The following is an 18,447-nucleotide window of genomic DNA, read 5'->3' on the forward strand; positions in this document are numbered from 1 at the left end:
AACTGAGTTGGCAGTTCCGATTTATCGATATTTAACCGTCAGGCGACCATGAGCTTTATTAAAAATAAATATTAAACAAAATGAATTGTACTGACAACCTCGACATCAAACTAATAACTTGAGCTTTTTTTTACGTCGAATGCTTCATTTTTAGTTGCTCCTTAAGTTATTCCTGAAGTTTAACTTTCAGTTTTAACTTTGAATTTTTTAAGGACTGCCAACTTAATTTTGAAGAGTTACCAGATCGATAAACAGGGACTGCCAACTCCGTTTTGAAAGGTTACCAGAGTCATAAAAATATCGATAATTGGGATGGACAACTGTCACTATCGATAAAAGGTAGGCTAGTGATGGCCAATAAGTGATAGCAATACGACATTATTTCAAATTTTATTATTAAACAAAAATAATTCATTTGATTACTTTGACCCCATAACAACTGGATACACTTCTATATTCTTATATAAGAATATATTGGTCTTCTACTGGCTAATATTGTCCTGTCTTTACACAATAATCGGCAGTAAATCCTGCGACATTTCGCGCCCAAAAGAGCGGCATCTGTTTGTTATTGTCTGTATGAAATTGCGAAATGCCAATTGCTGTTTTTAAATCCGTTCGTGAAGTTAGCAGCGAAGATTCGGTATGACATATACATCAGAGAACTCTTGAATTAGTTGTTGATTGCCCTGCAATTTTAGGTGCACACAGCGGAGAACCTGCTGAAGGAAAATGCCGGCAAAAAGTGGCGCATCAAATCCGGTGGCGAGAAGTCCGCCTATGTGATACTGGAGTTCCAGGAGGCCCAGCAAATTACGGGCATTGATATAGGCAACGAGCACTCCGCCTTCATAGAGGCAAAGGTCAGTCGGACCATGGCCTCGGACGATTTTAGGGAATTGTTGCTCTCCAGCTCATTCATGACCCCGATCGAAAGCAAGAATTCCAGCAACCAGAACCGGGTACGCTGCTTCAGTGCCTCTGCCCTAAACGAGAACGCCCTCAAGGAAAAGTGGACGCTTTTAAAGATTATCTGCACCCAGCCCTTTAACCGCCACGTCCAGTACGGTCTCTCCTTTGTCAAAGTGCATGTGGTGGCTGCTCCAACGGCGAATACTTCAGTTGCGGCTGCTCCTAAAGTAAAGTCATTGCTTCCGGAGAAACTGATGACGTTTGGTGGCTTTAAGTTGCGCGAAGATTCGCCCGACTCGGAGTCTGATTCCACGCAGTTCTCGCGTTTTCAGCGCTGGAAGAAGGAATCGCATCAGCAGACTCCAGCTGCCACCACCGCAGCTGCCATACGGGATGCTGGATCCTCCGCATTAAGAAGATTAAGCAACGGTAAACCCGGAACCTCTAGTAGTGCCTCAACCACCTCGCCCGCTGCCACTTTTGGACGCTCTGGAACTGATTCGCCGCCTGTCTCGGATGCTAAGCGCTTGGATCGCAATCGAGAGTCTCTGCTGTTTGGTGAGGAGGACGAGGATGAGTCCTTGGGAGAACTTAGCGCCAAGAAACGGCGGTTGAGTAAACAGCTGGAGGCAGACAAGGACAGGCGACGAATCGAGCAGGAAAAAGAGAAGGAGCTGAAAAATAGCAAGTCGAAGAGGCTTTCCCTGGATAGGTCAGCATCTAAAGAAGTCAATCAGAGTAAAAAAGAGGATAGATCTTCGTCCAAGGAGGACAAATCAGCCAAAAAAGGGGATGACTCTTTATCCAAAGAAGTTGGATCGTCAGAAAAAAAGGACAACCCATCTAGGAAGATTGCTGGACAAAACAAATCCCATGATACCTCCACATCCAAAGTTAAGGAGAGTCCTCGGCCGTCTACCCAAAAGCGCCATTCATCGCCATCTGGTCGAGCTGCCACACCAGCCAAGAAGCAAAAAGTCCTTGACGACACCATTCAATATCGTCCTTTCAATCAGTTGCTAAAAGGAGTGGTCCTGGTGATCAGCGGCATTCAGGCAACTATTATTTTCTAAGGATTCATTGGCTGTTGCCTAACTGAGACTCTATTTTTCCACAGAACCCCGATCGTGCTGATTTACGTTCAAAAGCAACCTCTATGGGCGCCAAATACAAGGCCGACTGGGAGCCAGGATGCACTCATTTGATGTGAGACACTGAATATGGTTTCTAGATGAACTTGAAAGACAGATTTGCATCTATTCTAGTTGTGCCTTCAAGAACACCCCGAAATACAACCAAGTCAAGGGCAAGGGAAAGATTGTGACCCGCAGCTGGATTGAAAAGTGTCATTCTTTAAGGAAGTATCTACCGTGGAGACGATATGCCCTGGACACGGCCGATCTTGGCCAGCCGGAGAGCGATGAGGAGTTGTGCGATGAGGCGAAGAAGCCTCGTCGCGAGTCCAGCGATGCGGATGATGTGGTGGTGCTAAACGAGGACAAGAAAATGGAGTCCATCTATGATGCGGATGAACGAGATGCGGCACAGGATGAGGGACAGGAGGCTTCGTCTGGAATCGATACGGAAGACGAACTGGAAAAGGTGGCGCAAAGTAAGGATCTTGGTTTTCAGGGTTTTCGCTCTTGATTTAACTTTTGAAACCTTTAGAAAACTCCGAAAATAAAAAGACCAAAGTCAAGACTCCCGAAAGAAGGAAATCCGACGATCAATACGATGCCAGCACCGATGAGGAGGACTATTTGGCGGAGAAAAAGACGCAGATCGTTGTCCTCGACTGAGTTTCAATATTTATTTTTACTCTAAATATTTAAATTGTGTGTAAGTTGTTTTCCAAGTGCTTGTAAGGTATATTTTTTTTCATAAAATAAAACTAAAAGGATCTGGAAAATGCAACTGTCCTTAGCCCAAAAGTAGGCTTACATTTTTCAGCTGTTCCGAGACCGTTTTGTAGAACTGAAAACTGTAATTACTGCTGGCAACGCTGTGCTCTGGACAATAACGGTAAAACAACCCCCTGTAAAACAGGTGGCAAGCAACAGCTGGCTGCTTTTGACAGTTCCACTCTCTTTCTCTCTCTCATTTTCGTAGCTTTGCGCGCCCCGACTCGCTCGCACACGCATCCCTGTGCTCTCTCCGTGCCTCTCTCGCACGGACCCTGGCTAACGGCTGGTGAAAAACTCTCTCCCGTCCAGCAGTCGTGTGTTTGCTGTCGAGCGAAAAAGAGAGTCTCATTTGGGAGTTTTTCGTTTGGGAATCGCAACTGGATTGTTTATTTATGGTAAGTATCTAGGACCCAGAATCCCAGATCCCAATCCCAGATTCTGGGGGATTGTAGTTTCCAAATCCCCCATCGGCAATCCCCCTTCAAGTCTCTACTCCGGAGCGGAAGAGAGACGGGAAACGGAAATGAAAATCCGAAAATCCCCGTCGATTTGGAAAATCGATACAATCGAGCTATAATTAAAAATATGCTGATTACTTTCAAACTTTTTTTCCCTGCTAGCAAGAGGATTAAGAAGCGGATTGAGTGCTGCAGGATCTGAAGGATATTCATCCAAGTATCCAAGGGTAGCGAGGTATATTCTATCCTTATAGTCCATCCCTATAGTCCACACACCACCCACAACCTCCCACTCTCCTATAACATGGTGTTTGGTTTTTTTTAACTTCCTTGCACCCCCACAGATCAAAAAACCACTCCATTTGTCGAGTTTGAGAAGCCTTTGACCTCACCTAGACCACAAAACCTCAACAAGATGGGTAACGAGACCTCCCTGCCCATGGACATGTGCTCCAACTTCGATGCCGACGAGATCCGACGTCTGGGCAAGCGCTTCCGCAAACTGGATCTGGACAACTCGGGTGCCCTGAGCATAGACGAGTTCATGTCCCTGCCGGAGCTGCAGCAGAATCCCCTCGTCCAGCGGGTGATCGACATCTTCGATGCTGATGGCAACGGCGAGGTGGACTTCAAGGAGTTCATCCAGGGCGTCTCCCAGTTCAGTGTCCGGGGCGACAAGCTGTCGAAGTTGCGCTTCGCATTCCGCATCTACGACATGGACAACGATGGCTACATATCCAATGGCGAGCTGTTCCAGGTCCTCAAAATGATGGTGGGCAACAATCTGAAGGACACCCAGCTGCAGCAGATCGTGGACAAGACGATCTGCTTCGCCGACAAGGACGAGGACGGCAAGATATCCTTCGATGAGTTCTGCTCGGTAGTCGGCAACACGGACATCCACAAGAAGATGGTCGTCGATGTCTAAGGACGGTCCGAATTTGAAACTCTGAATGTGCGTGTGTGTACCTTCCGTTCAACCTGTTCAGCTTTATATACATTTAGTAAATACATATAGCAAATGGATCCCGTCTATGTATGTATGTATGTCTGTCGGCGGTCTGCGGTCTGCGGTCTGTGGTGCCAAAAAAAAAACACCGAAATCCAGAATCCCGAATCCCGAATCCGGAATCCAGAATAGTCCACAACAGGAACATAGTCTATTGGTAGTTGTTTATAGAAATGCTCGAAACCACCGGCAACGGACCACTACACAAGCATACCGGCCCTTGAACCCCGACCCCCTGACTCCTTCGCACCTCCTGCATGCGACGGCCCTGATAAGTATGCTATAGATGACTCAAGATTGAAGACATCGTCCTAAACTAACTCTAGTTTGTACTATATCCTAACTCTACGTTCTGTTTAAGCTCATCTTTCGACTAAATGTTGTGTATAAGATATGTATGTATAAAAAAAAACAAAAAAAAAAACTAATTAAATGAAGTCTACAACAACTAAAAATTAAAGAATGTTTATCGAAAAAGCAAAAGGCATCCGATTTTAGGGGCTGGGCTTGGGGGATCTACAAATGTCCTCGAACGCACTTAGCCACGCACTCCCTGGGTCCTTCGATCCGTCGGTCCTTCAGTCCTTGAGTCCCTTAGTCCTCTGGGCCTTCGGTAACACGTGCGTGTCTCTTGGCTCGTCTCCCAGAGCTTCCAGAGCTCCCAAAAAAATCCCACTCCTCTTTGCCACAAAAAAAAACAAAAAAACAATAAAGAACGAACCCTCGAAAAAAAGCCACGAGGCGGCCAACGCAACCAAACACTTTTTGGCCGTTGGCAACGATTAACTGTTTTGTAGGTCACCGATTTTCCAACTGTCGGGGTGTGTGTGTTGTTTGTGTGTGTGTGTGTGTGTGTGTGGGTGTGTGGTTTCCCCTGTGAGGTGTCATACAGGTGAAGAAATTCGAGTGCTATTGGTTAGTTGTTTATTTATTTTAAAATTATAATTGATTTTGTTGAAAGTTTTGAAACTTTTTCAAATAATTTTGACTTGAAAACCCTTTTTTTAGATCCTATATACTTTTTTTTTATAAGAATTTTCAGAAAAGATTAATCTAAACTTAACTATTACTTATATTAACAACATAGAGTTTCTTATATTTTATTTTTATAAAAATATTTTAAGAGGCAATCGCAAAAAAGATAAAAAATAAAGAAAACAAGTATACGCAACGTTGCCCAATAATACTATACTTGAATATATTAGTTATAAATATTAATAATATAATTAAAAATTAAAACAATCCTCTTGAGGCTAGAACTTCAAATATTACGTATACGCCATGTGACATATTCAGATATTAAGTATACGCCGATTAGTCTTTTAAAATATTACGTATACGCCACGTTGCCTTAAAATACTTTTTCCAAAAGAACTTCAAACTTTGTTGCAGTGCCAGCAGGAAGCCAGCAAACTAAAAAACTAAAAAACTAGCTTCTAGGTGCCATAGAGAACTTGTACGGCAACAGAGCCTTGACCAAGGACCTCGTAGTTCCTGCCAAAGTCCTCGGGGGCCAGGGTGTGAGTGAGGTTGTGTGTGTGTGTGTGTGTGTGGGTGTTGGAGAGAGTGTGTGTGCTTGGTATCAATAAATTATTATATGCTGTCTGTCGCAAGCTGGTTCGTTAATCATTTTCGCCTAGGCCCTGCCCCATTGAACTCCTACACATGCCACATGCCCCACGCTCCCCCATCATTGGTATTTCCATTTTGAAAATTAGTAGGGTTAATACCGGGGTTACCTGCCTACCTGCCGGTGTCTAATTCCGCCCCCAATTTCCAACCCCCTCTACCAGGGCGCTCCTGTTGCTGCGTCACAAGGCTTCGGCATCGGTTTTGACCTTTTTCGAGTTTCGGTTTTTGGGTTTTCGGTTTTTTTGGTATTAATTGTTTTGATTAATGTGCTCTAGTTTTCGGATGGTACGTAACAGCGCCAGGCCCCAATAATCGGGCATTTTCCTTTCCTTTCCTTTCCTTTCCGGACTCTATCGTCTATCATCCATCCAATTTCCAATTCACCCGGGAGGCGGCACCGGGGCAGGACTACTAATTTCCCATGGATCCCACGGACAGATACAAAACTAGATGTCAAAATCCATTGTCGAGCCATAAAATATGGGGGCCATAATAGAGTAATAATGCCCGTATATTTTAATATCTTTTGGCATCTTCCCTTATTGATTTCTGTGCTGTGTATTTTTAGTTTTTCATTTTCGGGAGAGCTGCTCCTGCAAACTTATTTCGCTTCAATGGAAACTATTTAGACCGAAAGAGGCCTTTTTTTTTTTTTTATAAAATATGTATAACAATTTTTTCCCGAATTTTAATGGGCTGTTGGGCAAAGGGATATGGCGCGAGGGGCAGGGGCAGGGGTAGGGGAGTGCCACCACACAAATCAATATACCTTTTATTTATTTATTTTTTTTTTTTTTGGTAATGAAATTCGGGCAGGTTTGGGATATCATATAACCAAAAAATTGTCAGCTTTTATATTCAGTAGCCCGGAATCTCGGGGCTCACAGGATATCCCAGCCAGAGCCCCTGGCATTAGTTGCACCAATCCCCCCTCCTCTCACCTGCCTTGTGTAAAAGCTTCTTAGTTTATTCTGTTTTTCTGTTTTTGTGTGTTTTCTTTGTGGGTTGGTGTGTTTTCGCAATAATAATCGCGGCATTAAGTCAAAAGCGGGTCTGCTGCAAAAACAAATGCCAAATCAATGTCCATGTGTGTGTCTCCGCGGCAGTGGCGGAGGGGACTAAGGGGACTCGTACATAATTAATTAATAATTAAATTAATTTCCATGGAGAGTAATTTAATTTTTTTTTAAGAGAGTATCTTTTTTCACGAGTCCTTGATCTATCTCGCTGACAAAAAAAAAGTTATCAGACGCTTCGAAAATGTAATTAAAGTTCGGAATTAAAATGCTCAACGGGGGGAGGGTGTCTCCTGCGTACGCCTCTGCATCTGTATGTGTGTGTGTGTGTGTGTGTGCGGTTGAGTGGCATGTGTGTGTATTGTGCGATAAAAGTTGACTCGTGCCAGTTTCGAGCTGTAACCGAAAACGCATACAAAACAAAAAGCGCCAAAAAGGAGGGGGGAGGTAGGTGACAAAGAGCGGTGGTCGCATGGGAGAAAAGGGAGGTGCAGGCGGAAGGTGTGGGGTGAGAGGGAGCGGGAGCGGGAGCAAATACAATGTGAATGGGAATTACAAAAACAAGCATCAACAACCACCGTTAGCGCCACTCTCCTTTTGCCCTTTTCCCCCATTTCCTTTCTCTCTCCCGCTCCCGCTCCCGCTTCTGCTCCTGCTCTGGCTCTCTCTCTTGGTTCGCCCATCTGTTACCGCCCACAGGACCATAAATTCACCATTACCACGCAGCTACCTCAACACTGTACACCGCCGCATCCCTCTACCATCTACCCTATTCCCACAATTCCCACTATCCCACCGACGCGCCTCGTCCTTCGTCCTTCGTCCTTATTAAAGAGGTGGCAACTAGCAAACGCCGGTGACGCAACGGAACTCTGGCAGACCGATTCCGATTCCGATTCGGATTCGGATTCGGAACCCGATTCCGAAGCCAGGACCTGACCCACTAACCCTTCGAAAAAGAGGCCACAAATTCCAGGTTTCGAATGGAATGCTTACTTAAAAATATAAAAATACAAAATTGTAAGAGTCTTTTCAAAAGTAATTTTTAGAAAAAGAGTTTTTCAAATTCCTCTTTTGAAAGCAAGTTTTTCCAAAGGAACCATTTTGAAATCCAAGATGTCTGACTGCAGGGTCTACCGTTAGTCGTTCCCATCTTTCGCTTCCCATCCCTATCCCTATTCCCTATTCCCGATTCCCGATTCCCGTTTCAGTTGCATGCATTTTGCTTTTCTTTTCCTTTTTCGGCACAGTGGTGTAGTCCAGAGTCCCTTAACAAGGGGTCCCTACAACATCACTCATACGACATGTAGTCTTGATTTTTTTTTTCGTAATCTTAATTAATAAAATACAATTTTTAAGGGTAACGGGAAGTGTTTCTTTTAGTTTTGGGCAAACTTTTAACAGAAATTTGATATTCGAAATCAAAGTTAAAAATAAACGTTGATAAACCGTAGCATACCTTTGCGGGTTGGTTGGTTGGTTGGGAAACCCAAAACCCAAAACCCGAAACCGGGCTTCAGCCTCGGCCCGCCTCATCCCCCTTATGGAGCCGAAAAAGTTAGCGCCCGCCACCGCTGCTTTTGGGAGCGAAAGAAATGCCGGAGAGCGGTGGGCAAAAGGGAGAGAGACCGACTAACCGACCGACTGCCGAAGCAGCAGCAGCAGTAGCAGAGGCAGCAGAAGCAGAAGCAGCAGCAGAGGCAGCAGGCAGCAGGCAGAAGGCAGCAAGGCAGGCTATATACACGGTGCCGAGCAACAAATTGAGTCAGTATCGCACAAACAACACTAACGGAAACATCAACGTGAAAGCGACGAGACCGAGACGGACGCCCTCCGTCCGTGTTTTGTGTCTGTCTGTGCCTGTGTCTGTCTGTCTGTGTGTTGAGTTGAGTTCAGTTCAGTGTTCAGTTCAGTCGCGCTCTCCAACGAAACTTTAATCAGCAGTTACCAACAAAAACAACAACACACGAGCTCACACACACACACTACAACACTCACACATCAGACACACACGCACTCGTACACACAGGAACGCATGTAAGGTGGAAACAATAATACAAAACAATACAAAGAGAAAGGAGAGAGCCAAGGATCGGTATCAGGAGAGCGGCACTGAGTTAGGATTCAGAGAGAGAGAGAGAGTGACAGGATCGCGGCGGAGATAGCGGGTCAAAGAGGAAGAGGCCAGAGCGGAGGCAGAAAGCCGAGCCGAAACTGTGCGAGCGCCCGAGGGCGGTGAGCAAAGTTTGACGTTTGCTAACTGCAATCGGCACTTAGCACTTTTTGAAAAGTTTGCCAACTCTCCCTCGGGCTATCAATAAAATCATCCGAAGCAAAAAGCAACATAGCAGGACAGGCTATATTAATAGACAGGGGCAAATATCACAAAAAAAAAAAAACATCACAAAAAAGAAAAAAATGCATAAAAAAGCGTAAAGGAAGCATCCGAGAGCAGCGGAGTCGTCGCCGTCATATGCGTCGTGGGTGTCGTACAACGTACATATCGTATATATAGATGCATATTCTCATCTATATATAAAAATAAACATAAAAAATACAATTTTTTTTCTTGTTATTCTATAGTTAATAAATAGTTTTTGTGCAAGAGTAAAAAAGCTAAATAAATAAAAAAAAAAGAGCGCCCAAGGCGGCCAATGGAAATGCCAAAGAAAAAGCAACAAAATTTACAACGACAACCGAAACAGCAACAAAAACAACAAAAACAACAACAACAAACGAAACAGCGAAAACAACAAAGAAAGAAGAGGCAACTATTGCAGTTTCCCGATACATAAGTCCACCGATATTCCGTATACGCCCCCCTGTCACCCCAAAAACAACCCATTCCCAGAAAGAAATTCCGATTTTTGCGGTACGTCTTTGTCGCGCGCGTTCACACACACACCAACACACCTACACACACATAGTCAGAACCAGAGACACACATGCAAGTGCATAAATGGCAATATGGACGAGCTGCAGCAGCATTTGCGTTGTATACCAGCACAGTGACACGCGCGTGCCAAATATTGCCGATTTTATCAGGCGAGCGACACCAACAACGGCTAAGGCTATTAACTGAAGGGTCACCACCACCAACAAATACAACAACAATACCAGTAGTGGCAACAACAGTTACAACGAAAATTGCTGGAAGGCGCCGCAAAATATCAAAGTGGGTACCACACTCCTACTATTACTACTAACACAACCACTACCACTAACACCGAAAGCTTATCAAAACTGCGAGATAGCACACACACAAACACATATGCACTCCTAAAATGCACCACAACTACAAACAAACAAGAAGAACACAACATTCGCAAACTACAATAGCGCCCCCCGCAAACCAGCATACCAACACGAACTACAATAACTGTAACCAAAGTGCAAGGAGCCAAGGGAGAGCGGGAGAACAATGCAGGCCTGGGAGAGGGGAGTCAAAATGGGAGTGAGAGTGGGGAGAGAGTGGTGTGAATGCTAAATGAGTTATGTGTGCACATTCCTCACGGGGCAAGAAGAAGAGCAAGCACTAGGCGGAGCTGGAGCAGCTGCATTTGGCACGCAGAGAGAGAAAAGTCCCGTTAAAGCCGAGAGATCAAGCGACTGTAACGGGACTAATTAGAAACTTAACAAACAGGACTTTGAAGGAAAGGAAAGGGCACACGGACAAGAAAAGGACACACGAAAAGGCCAAATGGCATTTTGTAAGGACATTAAAATTTCAAAGGACATGGCCGTTTGTCTGGAATTTGATTAAATAACCCAAATTGAATGTAATGAAGCCTACTCTTTTGGAATCAGGATGGAATTCGTGGGATTTTTTGCACCGTGCACTGGTGGCTAGTATGCAGATTAGAGCAAGTGGCTGCTGAGCAACCAGAAACCGCAAAACCGCAGGACCGCAACAAGAGCCCTGTTCCAGTAGCGCCAGTTACAGGAGCTTTCGAGTGCTCTGCAATCAAAGGCAGACCCAGGACGCCGCAGCACCAAGAAAAGGCCCCTACGTCGTCACTCCTCATTCCTCATACCTCATCCTTTGTCCCTTATCCTTTATCCTTTATGCTTTATGCTTTATGCTCGAACCCTCAACCTTTCAACCTTTCCAACAGATGCCGATGACGTGCTGCGGTCATGCAAATGCATAAGGATTAGAGTCCTCCAAAACGGAATATGAGATTTTCGGAAGGGGGGTGGCCCTCACTCAGTCAAACAATGAAGTACCACACCCCCCCTTTCGACGCACATGGAAAATTCATGAAGAACCAAATTGAGTTTGTGGTCGAACCCGAGGAACATACTACACTCGACATACGAATAACTAAAAATAAATTATTGAGTGAGCGATACCCCGACACTTTAAGACCCTTCGGGGACTTGAACTTTAAACTTAAAGAACAAACATCAGAATGGCCAGAGATGGCGAGATGTCCAACTTAGAAGCTAAATGATTTACTATCCAGTGGGTTAGATAGAGATCCCCTTCTAGAGATCTCAACCGAGGAATTCCGGGGACTGTTAACGACTCACCACTAGGTCTTTATTGTAAATAACAAGGCCCATTAAAACCGCCAGACTGTATATAGATTGTCAATTGTGCTTGTTTTCCACGCTATTGAAAGAAATAAAGCAGAATATAAAAACGAAAATATAAATCTAAACACAAAATACACATTTCTTAGCACTTTTATTTTTTGGCACATTTTTGCAAATCATTCGCATTCGCATTCTCATTCGGATGTCGCCGCTTTCGCTTTCTATATCTAGTCTAGAGTATGTGTATCTGGCGGATAGGTATCTGGGAGATACATAGCTATTAGGAGAGTGCACTTGCGATCTTGCCTGGTCTGGTGTAGGAATTTGCCATAAATAGATCCGATTCCCAGTTGTCAGCCTCGCAGGGCACGCTCCCTAATGGATGGAACACTCTATTGACAGCTCCAGATCGAATCGAGATTTATTTTGTTAATCTTTTGAATTTGAAATGTCGCCACCTTGCCCCAAGGCTGCCTAAGCTGCCACATCTCGAATGGTTAATGACCAGAAAAGCGCGCCAAGTGAGCGTAATTAATGGAAACTGTAATCAATCATGCGCTCCAATTAACCGGAGCCATCATCCTCCCAGTATCCATCCCAGACTATATAGACTATACTATATAATGCTAATGGCAGTGGATGGCAGTGGGGCATGCCCCACCCCGTAATGACACAAAGTTCTCCTTCGGTGTACATTTCAAAACTCATTACGATTCACTCACTCGCTCGCTCAGTGAGTGAGTCAGTGTGGGTGGAAGGACTGGGGGCATATGTTCTGTGGTCTCATATAGCCTCGCGAGTCATCATTTCTGATTTCTTAATTTGTTTTTTCGTTTCATGTCTTGCGTCTTTCGAGAGATCTTTGCTTTGAAATTGTATATTTCTCTTCAAAGTTCTCTAAAGGTCACTGACTCGGTGACTTAAAAGTGAACAGAAGCTAAACTGTACTAGTTTTCGATCATTTATCGATAACCGATTATGGTTTCGATCACCAAGCCTCTAATTGCATCCTCAGATACTCAAGATACAGTATCTCAGATACTCAGATACCGTATCCTTGTATTGATAAAAAAATAAAGTGGACAGAAGGTAAACTGTACTAGATTTCGATTACTTATCGATAACCGATTATGGTTTCGATCACCAAGCCCCTATTTGCATCCTCAGATACTCCAGATACAGTATCTCAGATACTGTATCCTTGTATTGATAACAAAATAAAGTGAACAGAAGCTAAACTGTACTAGTTTTCGATTACTTATCGATAACCAATTATGGTTTCGATCACCAAGCCCCTAATTGCATCCTCAGATACTCCAGATACAGTATCTCAGATACTGTATCCTTGTATTGATAACAAAATAAAGTGAACCGAAGCTAAACTGTACTAGTTTTCGATTATTTATCGATAACCGATTATGGTTTCGATCACCAAGCCTCTAATTGCATCCTCAGATACTCCAGATACAGTATCTCAGATACTCAGATACTGTATCCTTGTATTGATCAAAAAATAAAGTGAACAGAAGTTTATCTGTACTAGTTTTCGATATTTATCGATAACAAATTATGGTTTTGATAACCAGGCCCCTAATTGCATCCTCAGATACTCCAAAATGGCCATCTTATCTCAACAACAATGTCCTTTTTCCCATTTATCAGCCTTGTATCCTTGTATTGATAAAAAAAAAAAAAAAACAACATCGTTATCTTCTTATCGATAATTAATTCAGCAAAAAAGCACTTCAGCTGAGTCCTTTCAATTCGCCACTCGAATTCATGAATAGGATCGCCAGGATATACATACAACTGAGAGCCAACAAGGACTCCCCGTCTGTCCCAGTGTGTCCTGGGCCAAGTCCTGGGCCAAGGACTGCGCTGCTATTCATAAAAATCGCCATAGAGCCGAGGAGTTTCGGGCTCCTTTATTCATATCGATAATTGTTTGAACAATTTCGGTGAATACTAAAAATGAATTCATCGATTGCCTGCGGGCTTTCCCTCTTCTCCGTCTCCTTCTCCTGCTCTGGCTCCTGCTCCTTCTCCTCCCCCCGTTTTTCGTCCTTTTTTCGCTTCATTTGCTTTGGGGTGTCCTGTTTTCAGGAGCGAGTGGGAGCAGCCCACAGGACCCGCATAACCTTTCGCCTCCGGGGACTCTAGATATATGTGTGTCTGTATATTTTTTTGCTTTTTTTTATGATTTGTGGACTCGGTGGGGTCGGTGAGTATTTCACATTTGCTGATTTTTGACGCGTCCATTTACTGTTGATTGATTTTGTTTGTGTGTGTGGGTGGGTGTGGGTGTGTAGGATGTGTATATACACTAGTGTGTGTGCTGCCTGCATCTACTTAAAAATACATTTATTTTTGCGGCTTACATTATAAGCGGAGAGACATGAAATTCGTTCAAATATTTATACAGCTTGCATAGTTAATTCGGGCGAGTCCATCCAAAGTCCATATGTCCAGGGGGTGGCAGGGGCTCGCTGTTAAGGGGGGATCGGGTTCTTCTCGATTTAATATGCAAATTAGGTGGCCAGCGAAGGGATTGCTACTGGGAGGTCTCCTCTTTAAAGGCTTCTCAAGTTCAGATTTAGATTTAGTGTCAGCTTCTGCTCATCCCCCTCGGAAGAACCAATTGAATAATATATAATTCCCTTTTTTCCCCTTCGTCCTCCTCCAAATGAGTGAATCTTGAAAAGGCCAGCCCCCTCTGCCAACGCCCCTGTCCTGTCTCATCAATGTCAAAGCAATGAACCCGAATATCCATATTGCCAACGCTTCGCTTATTCAATTTCCCCGTCTGTCTATCCAACACGGGTCTATCCCCTATCCCATCTACCCCCTCCTGCTGGCATCCACCTCCACCCCTGTCTTCGTGGCTAATACCCTTTTCAAAAGCCCGGAGTGGGAGGGGGCTTAGGGTATTAACAGCTTCGACTTGGCGCAAAGGAAAACATTGTTAATGCGTCTATATAAGCATTTATGTAAGAAGGACACCAGAGGACACACAAATAGCAATTCTTTGTTTGATTTTAATATTATTTTTCAAGATTCTGAACTTTTTGAAGGATAGTTGTGCTTGGAGATGGTGGTTTTTGGTCTTAAAAGGTTAGTTTCGCCTTTAAACAATTGGAAATTGAAGGATTTTAGGGGATACTGAAGGTGTATGGTATAGTATCTTAAACTATAATATAAAATAGAAAGGCTTTTATTCTTTTTTCATTATATTTTTCAAGTTGAGGTTAGAAAACTGAAAGCTCTATAGATAGTATCTCGGCATAATATCTGCAGGAGATGGTATCTTAGGAGTTATAGAAAATATTTCAATATACCTACCTCCTTCTACCTTTAAGATAGTATATCAGTTACCATATTTATATTCTTGAAAGATAATGCCTAAGTGTACGATGTCCTTATCTCTGTACTAGAATACTATGCCAGTATCTTCTACTATCTTCACCTTCTTCTTATGCCTTATAGATCATCTTAGAATATCTTTATAAAGAATAAAGAATATCTTATAGAATATATCTCAATATACCTCCTTATACCTTTTAGATAATATCTCATTATACCACCTTTTTTAGAACCTATAGATAGTATCTCAGTATGCTATCTCCTTATGCCTTATAGATGATATCCCAGCACACCATCTCCTTGTGCCTTCTATATAATAACTCCTCTGAAGACATATCTTAAGAACCTCTAAATGTTTCCCTCGTAGGGATAGACCTAATACCCCCTACCTCCCACCTCATACCTTATACAGATACTCTCTAGCACCACTTTCTTGGCCCTGGCTGTGCTCCCGCATATGCTAAGTATATAGCCACTCAATTAGAAGGGAAATGGCTGAGTCGCTTATGAGTCAGCCCTGGCAGTGGACCCCCCGCCCGGCTGGGGCCATTAAAAACGCCGAGGCATGTGTAATTGTTTTACACACAAGAGATGCCCAAGATATCGTGCATGTTTAATGTCTATATGGTATATACATACATATATTTACTATATATAATGTGCGTTTGGGGCAGTATATGCCAGCTGGTGGGGGCGGTATCGGTATCGGTGGCATCCATCTTGACAGGTGCCGACAACTTTCGGATAGCAATGTCAATTCTTGTCAAAACAATTCTCCCTGCCTTCCGATTTTGGTCCCGAAACAAGGATATATGCAAGCTACCTAGTCCTGACACATTTGGGGTGTAAGTAGGGTTTCCTATTTCCATGATGGCTTCATTAACTTGTCCTGACTTTTGCCTGCTTGCCTTTCTTCCTCCAGTATATGTGTTCCTTTTTTTTTCGACAACAACCCCGACTGGCTGTCCATCATCCATTGTGAGCTGGCCTGTTCTTTGGACACTTTCTGATGGAGTTGCCCGTGGCAGTTGCGGTGGCTAGAAGTCAGACCCATATCGAAAACGTCACTCCTCGCCTTCTCTCTGGCTGGCAGCAGCTTGGCAGGACTCAGGACCCAGGACCAAGTGGTAGATTACTTTGAACGAAAAAAAAAAAATATTAAGTAGCTGTAGGCAAGTGTTTCAATCATCCGTCCGCCGGACGGCTCAAGTCCAGGGGTTCATCCAAAGTGGATTAACATCTTTTGTGTGTTTTAACAAGAAGCGGAACATTTTATAAACTGACTGGCATGCCAGGCAGCAGGAATTACGGGGGATCCTGTTGGCATTTCAATTAGAAAGTAGAAAGTAGCAGGGAGAGTCCTGAAATCTGGACACTTTTGATGAAAAATAGCAGAGTTTTCGATGAAGGCAGGCCTAGATGTGTTAATTAAAAAATAAATAAGCAACTCCCCTCCCCAAAATCCTCAACAGAATTTACATTTTTATTTAGTTTGAAGTTCGGATTCCTCCACTGGCATTCATATGTAAATTTCAAATGCAATTTTCGCAACGAAATTGCCAGATTTTCAGCTGCAGGGTCGGGGTGAGATTTTTAATCCCACGGCTTATTTAGTTTTTTTTTTGTGGCATATTGTGTAGGTTGCAGGTTGCAAGGTAGCCAGGTTGCAAGTCCCTTTTGTGGCTCTGGCTCCCACCGATTGTCAAGGGTTTTCCGTGCAATTAGAGGGTGACCTGACCCCTCAACTCTGGCCCAGAGATCCCCCGCTACCGAGACAAAAAATGTGCCAACAGCACTTTTGACGAATGCAACGAGGTCGTTGTTGGGGTGGCCGAGGACCGAGGACGAGGTTTTGGCCGAAAAAGGGGGGTACTCTGGTTATCCTTATCCTGGGCGTATCTACGAGAGCCTCTCGGACTGTGATGGTGTTTTTTTTCTTCTGTGCGGGAACATTGTGCAGGATAACAGTGTGGCTCTGGGCCAAGTTAACGATTTTCTGTGCCCGCTTTTTTGTTTCTCGGCTTGTTGTTTGTGCAAATGAAATTTATGTAGAGAGTCCTGGCCCCAGCTCCTACCCCATCTCCTGCTCCTGCTATCCTTCAACACAAAAGCCAAAAAGGACTCGGGCGTCGGTCGTCGGGTCGGTGGATCGTTGGGCGCCTCTGATTTTGAGTTGTGCAATAAATTTTTATCTGTACATGCGAACCTCCTCGTCCAAACGTCCGACGGATTGAAGGGGTTCCGTATCCGGGACCCCAGAGTAGGGTCTCTACATGGGGAGAGGAGTGAGGCGTGGGGCGGAGTCCTAAGAAGGACCTGCTGCTGGCCATTAAACAACGCTGTCAGGTTTCAATGGGCAGGACCTGCAGAACCTGAAGCGGCCATTACACAATAGAATTTCCTTCTCTCGGTGTCGTAGTAGCCTCTTTTTTTTTAGTGTGCACTTGGAGAAAAGAGGTGTCACTAAGAGGGACTAATAGCTAGGCTTAAACGGCTAATAATTCAACTTTTCCCATAAGACTTTGTAGTTTCTTCCGCTAATTATAATGACAGAAAGTTAGTTCTAAACAGAAACTAAGTTGGGACTTAGTCAGGACTAGTTATGATCCTTCTAGAATGTGTAGTATTTTTTTTGAGTGCATTGGGAGTTGGTTGGTGGCCCGTTCATTGGCGCTGGTGTTGCCTTTATTGTTATTGGCCAAGTTGTGTTGTGTTGCCGGCCATGTTTTAGCGCTGAGTGCTGAATGACATCTGGGTCACCTGGGGCTGCCCAGGCTGCCCAGGATGGTCGGATGGTCGGCTTGCATACTCGTTTAACTTATTCCAAGCCCACTACCGAGGCCCACAATGTCCTCTGACCATCAAGGAGGACATTCACACTCCTCCCTGCTCCTGCTACTGCCTCTTGCCTCTTGCCAGCTCTTATTTCTTTTATTTTCATTTCCATTCCTTGGGATGCAGTACAGTGCGGCTCAAAGCCTTAAGGCGATTGATGGCTCAATGTGGCTAAAGGCCAGTGGCCAGTGGCTTACCGTGATTTGTTGTGCGGAGCAATCGATTTTGATTGGCCATTAAGCAGGGGCCAGGTAAATTATCAATTTAAGTTGGCCCGGCTTATGGCCAGTGATTGAATATGGAAAGGTAGTTCCATCTGTAGTTATTACTTTAGGGGCTTAGTACGGGTATCTACTGAATGAAATTAGAAGCTTACAACTTGAAATGGAATATGGAATAATCCCCCCACATCATAATCCACTGCTTTTCCAACTCAATCGCCCAATAAACAGCCTTAATTGAGTTTACATTTGGGCCAATCTTTATGGCTTGTTAATCGCCGGGCCGCACTGTACAGGCCCCACTATGGGCGATACCTGGGCGATAAAGCAATCATTTTAATGGAGTGATTAAATTTTCAACAGCCCGACTCATCGGCCATCGGGCCAAATCGAAGTGAATCGCATTAAATTGGAGCGGAGCGATGGGATGTTTATCAATTATTCCCCGATTCCATCTATGAATGGGAATCGGGTTTTTGCTGATTCAGCCCTTCCATTTCTGGTCTATATTTCTGGCAATTTGTTTGGGCTGTGGAACTGACAAATCAATCAATAAGAAGC

The 18,447-nt window shown here is 44.1% G+C and overlaps 3 protein-coding genes across 17 annotated transcripts in view; all 3 read left to right on the forward strand.

Moving 5' to 3' along the window:
* The first annotated feature begins 340 nt into the window (after window positions 1-340).
* Window positions 341-2,821, forward strand: LOC6504022 (DNA repair protein XRCC1). Its single transcript, XM_001963987.4, has 5 exons — window positions 341-643; window positions 702-1,967; window positions 2,030-2,118; window positions 2,178-2,524; window positions 2,581-2,821. The coding sequence occupies exons 1-5, from the start codon at window positions 593-595 to the stop codon at window positions 2,709-2,711; spliced, it is 1,884 nt and encodes a 627-aa protein (XP_001964023.3). The 5' UTR covers window positions 341-592; the 3' UTR covers window positions 2,712-2,821.
* A 242-nt stretch (window positions 2,822-3,063) lies between these two features.
* LOC123257502 (calcineurin subunit B type 1) lies at window positions 3,064-4,761 on the forward strand. Its single transcript, XM_044716780.1, has 3 exons — window positions 3,064-3,211; window positions 3,437-3,509; window positions 3,619-4,761. The coding sequence occupies exon 3, from the start codon at window positions 3,690-3,692 to the stop codon at window positions 4,200-4,202; it is 513 nt and encodes a 170-aa protein (XP_044572715.1). The 5' UTR covers window positions 3,064-3,211; window positions 3,437-3,509; window positions 3,619-3,689; the 3' UTR covers window positions 4,203-4,761.
* A 3,822-nt stretch (window positions 4,762-8,583) lies between these two features.
* Window positions 8,584-18,447, forward strand: part of LOC6504024 (small conductance calcium-activated potassium channel protein) — a 71,771-nt gene continuing 61,907 nt past the window's right edge. For 12 of the 15 annotated variants that reach the window (XM_044717140.1, XM_044717151.1, XM_044717152.1 and 9 more), the window contains exon 1: window positions 8,586-10,106. The gene's annotated coding sequence lies outside the window, so the exon portion shown is untranslated. Of the gene's footprint in view, window positions 10,107-18,447 lie in introns of all 15 variants that reach the window. The other 3 variants (XM_044717154.1, XM_044717153.1, XM_044717146.1) reach the window with 3 other exon arrangements.

This window comes from Drosophila ananassae, chromosome XL (genome assembly GCF_017639315.1).
Source record: "Drosophila ananassae strain 14024-0371.13 chromosome XL, ASM1763931v2, whole genome shotgun sequence".
Taxonomy (NCBI): Eukaryota; Metazoa; Arthropoda; class Insecta; order Diptera; family Drosophilidae; genus Drosophila; species Drosophila ananassae.

Bases quoted from the DNA above. Each gene is read 5' to 3' on its own strand.
- LOC6504022 (XM_001963987.4), top strand. From the start codon at position 593: ATGCCAATTGCTGTTTTTAAATCCGTTCGTGAAGTTAGCAGCGAAGAT. The intron at 1,968-2,029 runs GCAACTATTATT...ATTTTTCCACAG, and splicing joins TGGTGATCAGCGGCATTCAG to AACCCCGATCGTGCTGATTT. The intron at 2,119-2,177 runs GTGAGACACTGA...CATCTATTCTAG, and splicing joins CCAGGATGCACTCATTTGAT to TTGTGCCTTCAAGAACACCC.
- LOC123257502 (XM_044716780.1), top strand. From the start codon at position 3,690: ATGGGTAACGAGACCTCCCTGCCCATGGACATGTGCTCCAACTTCGAT.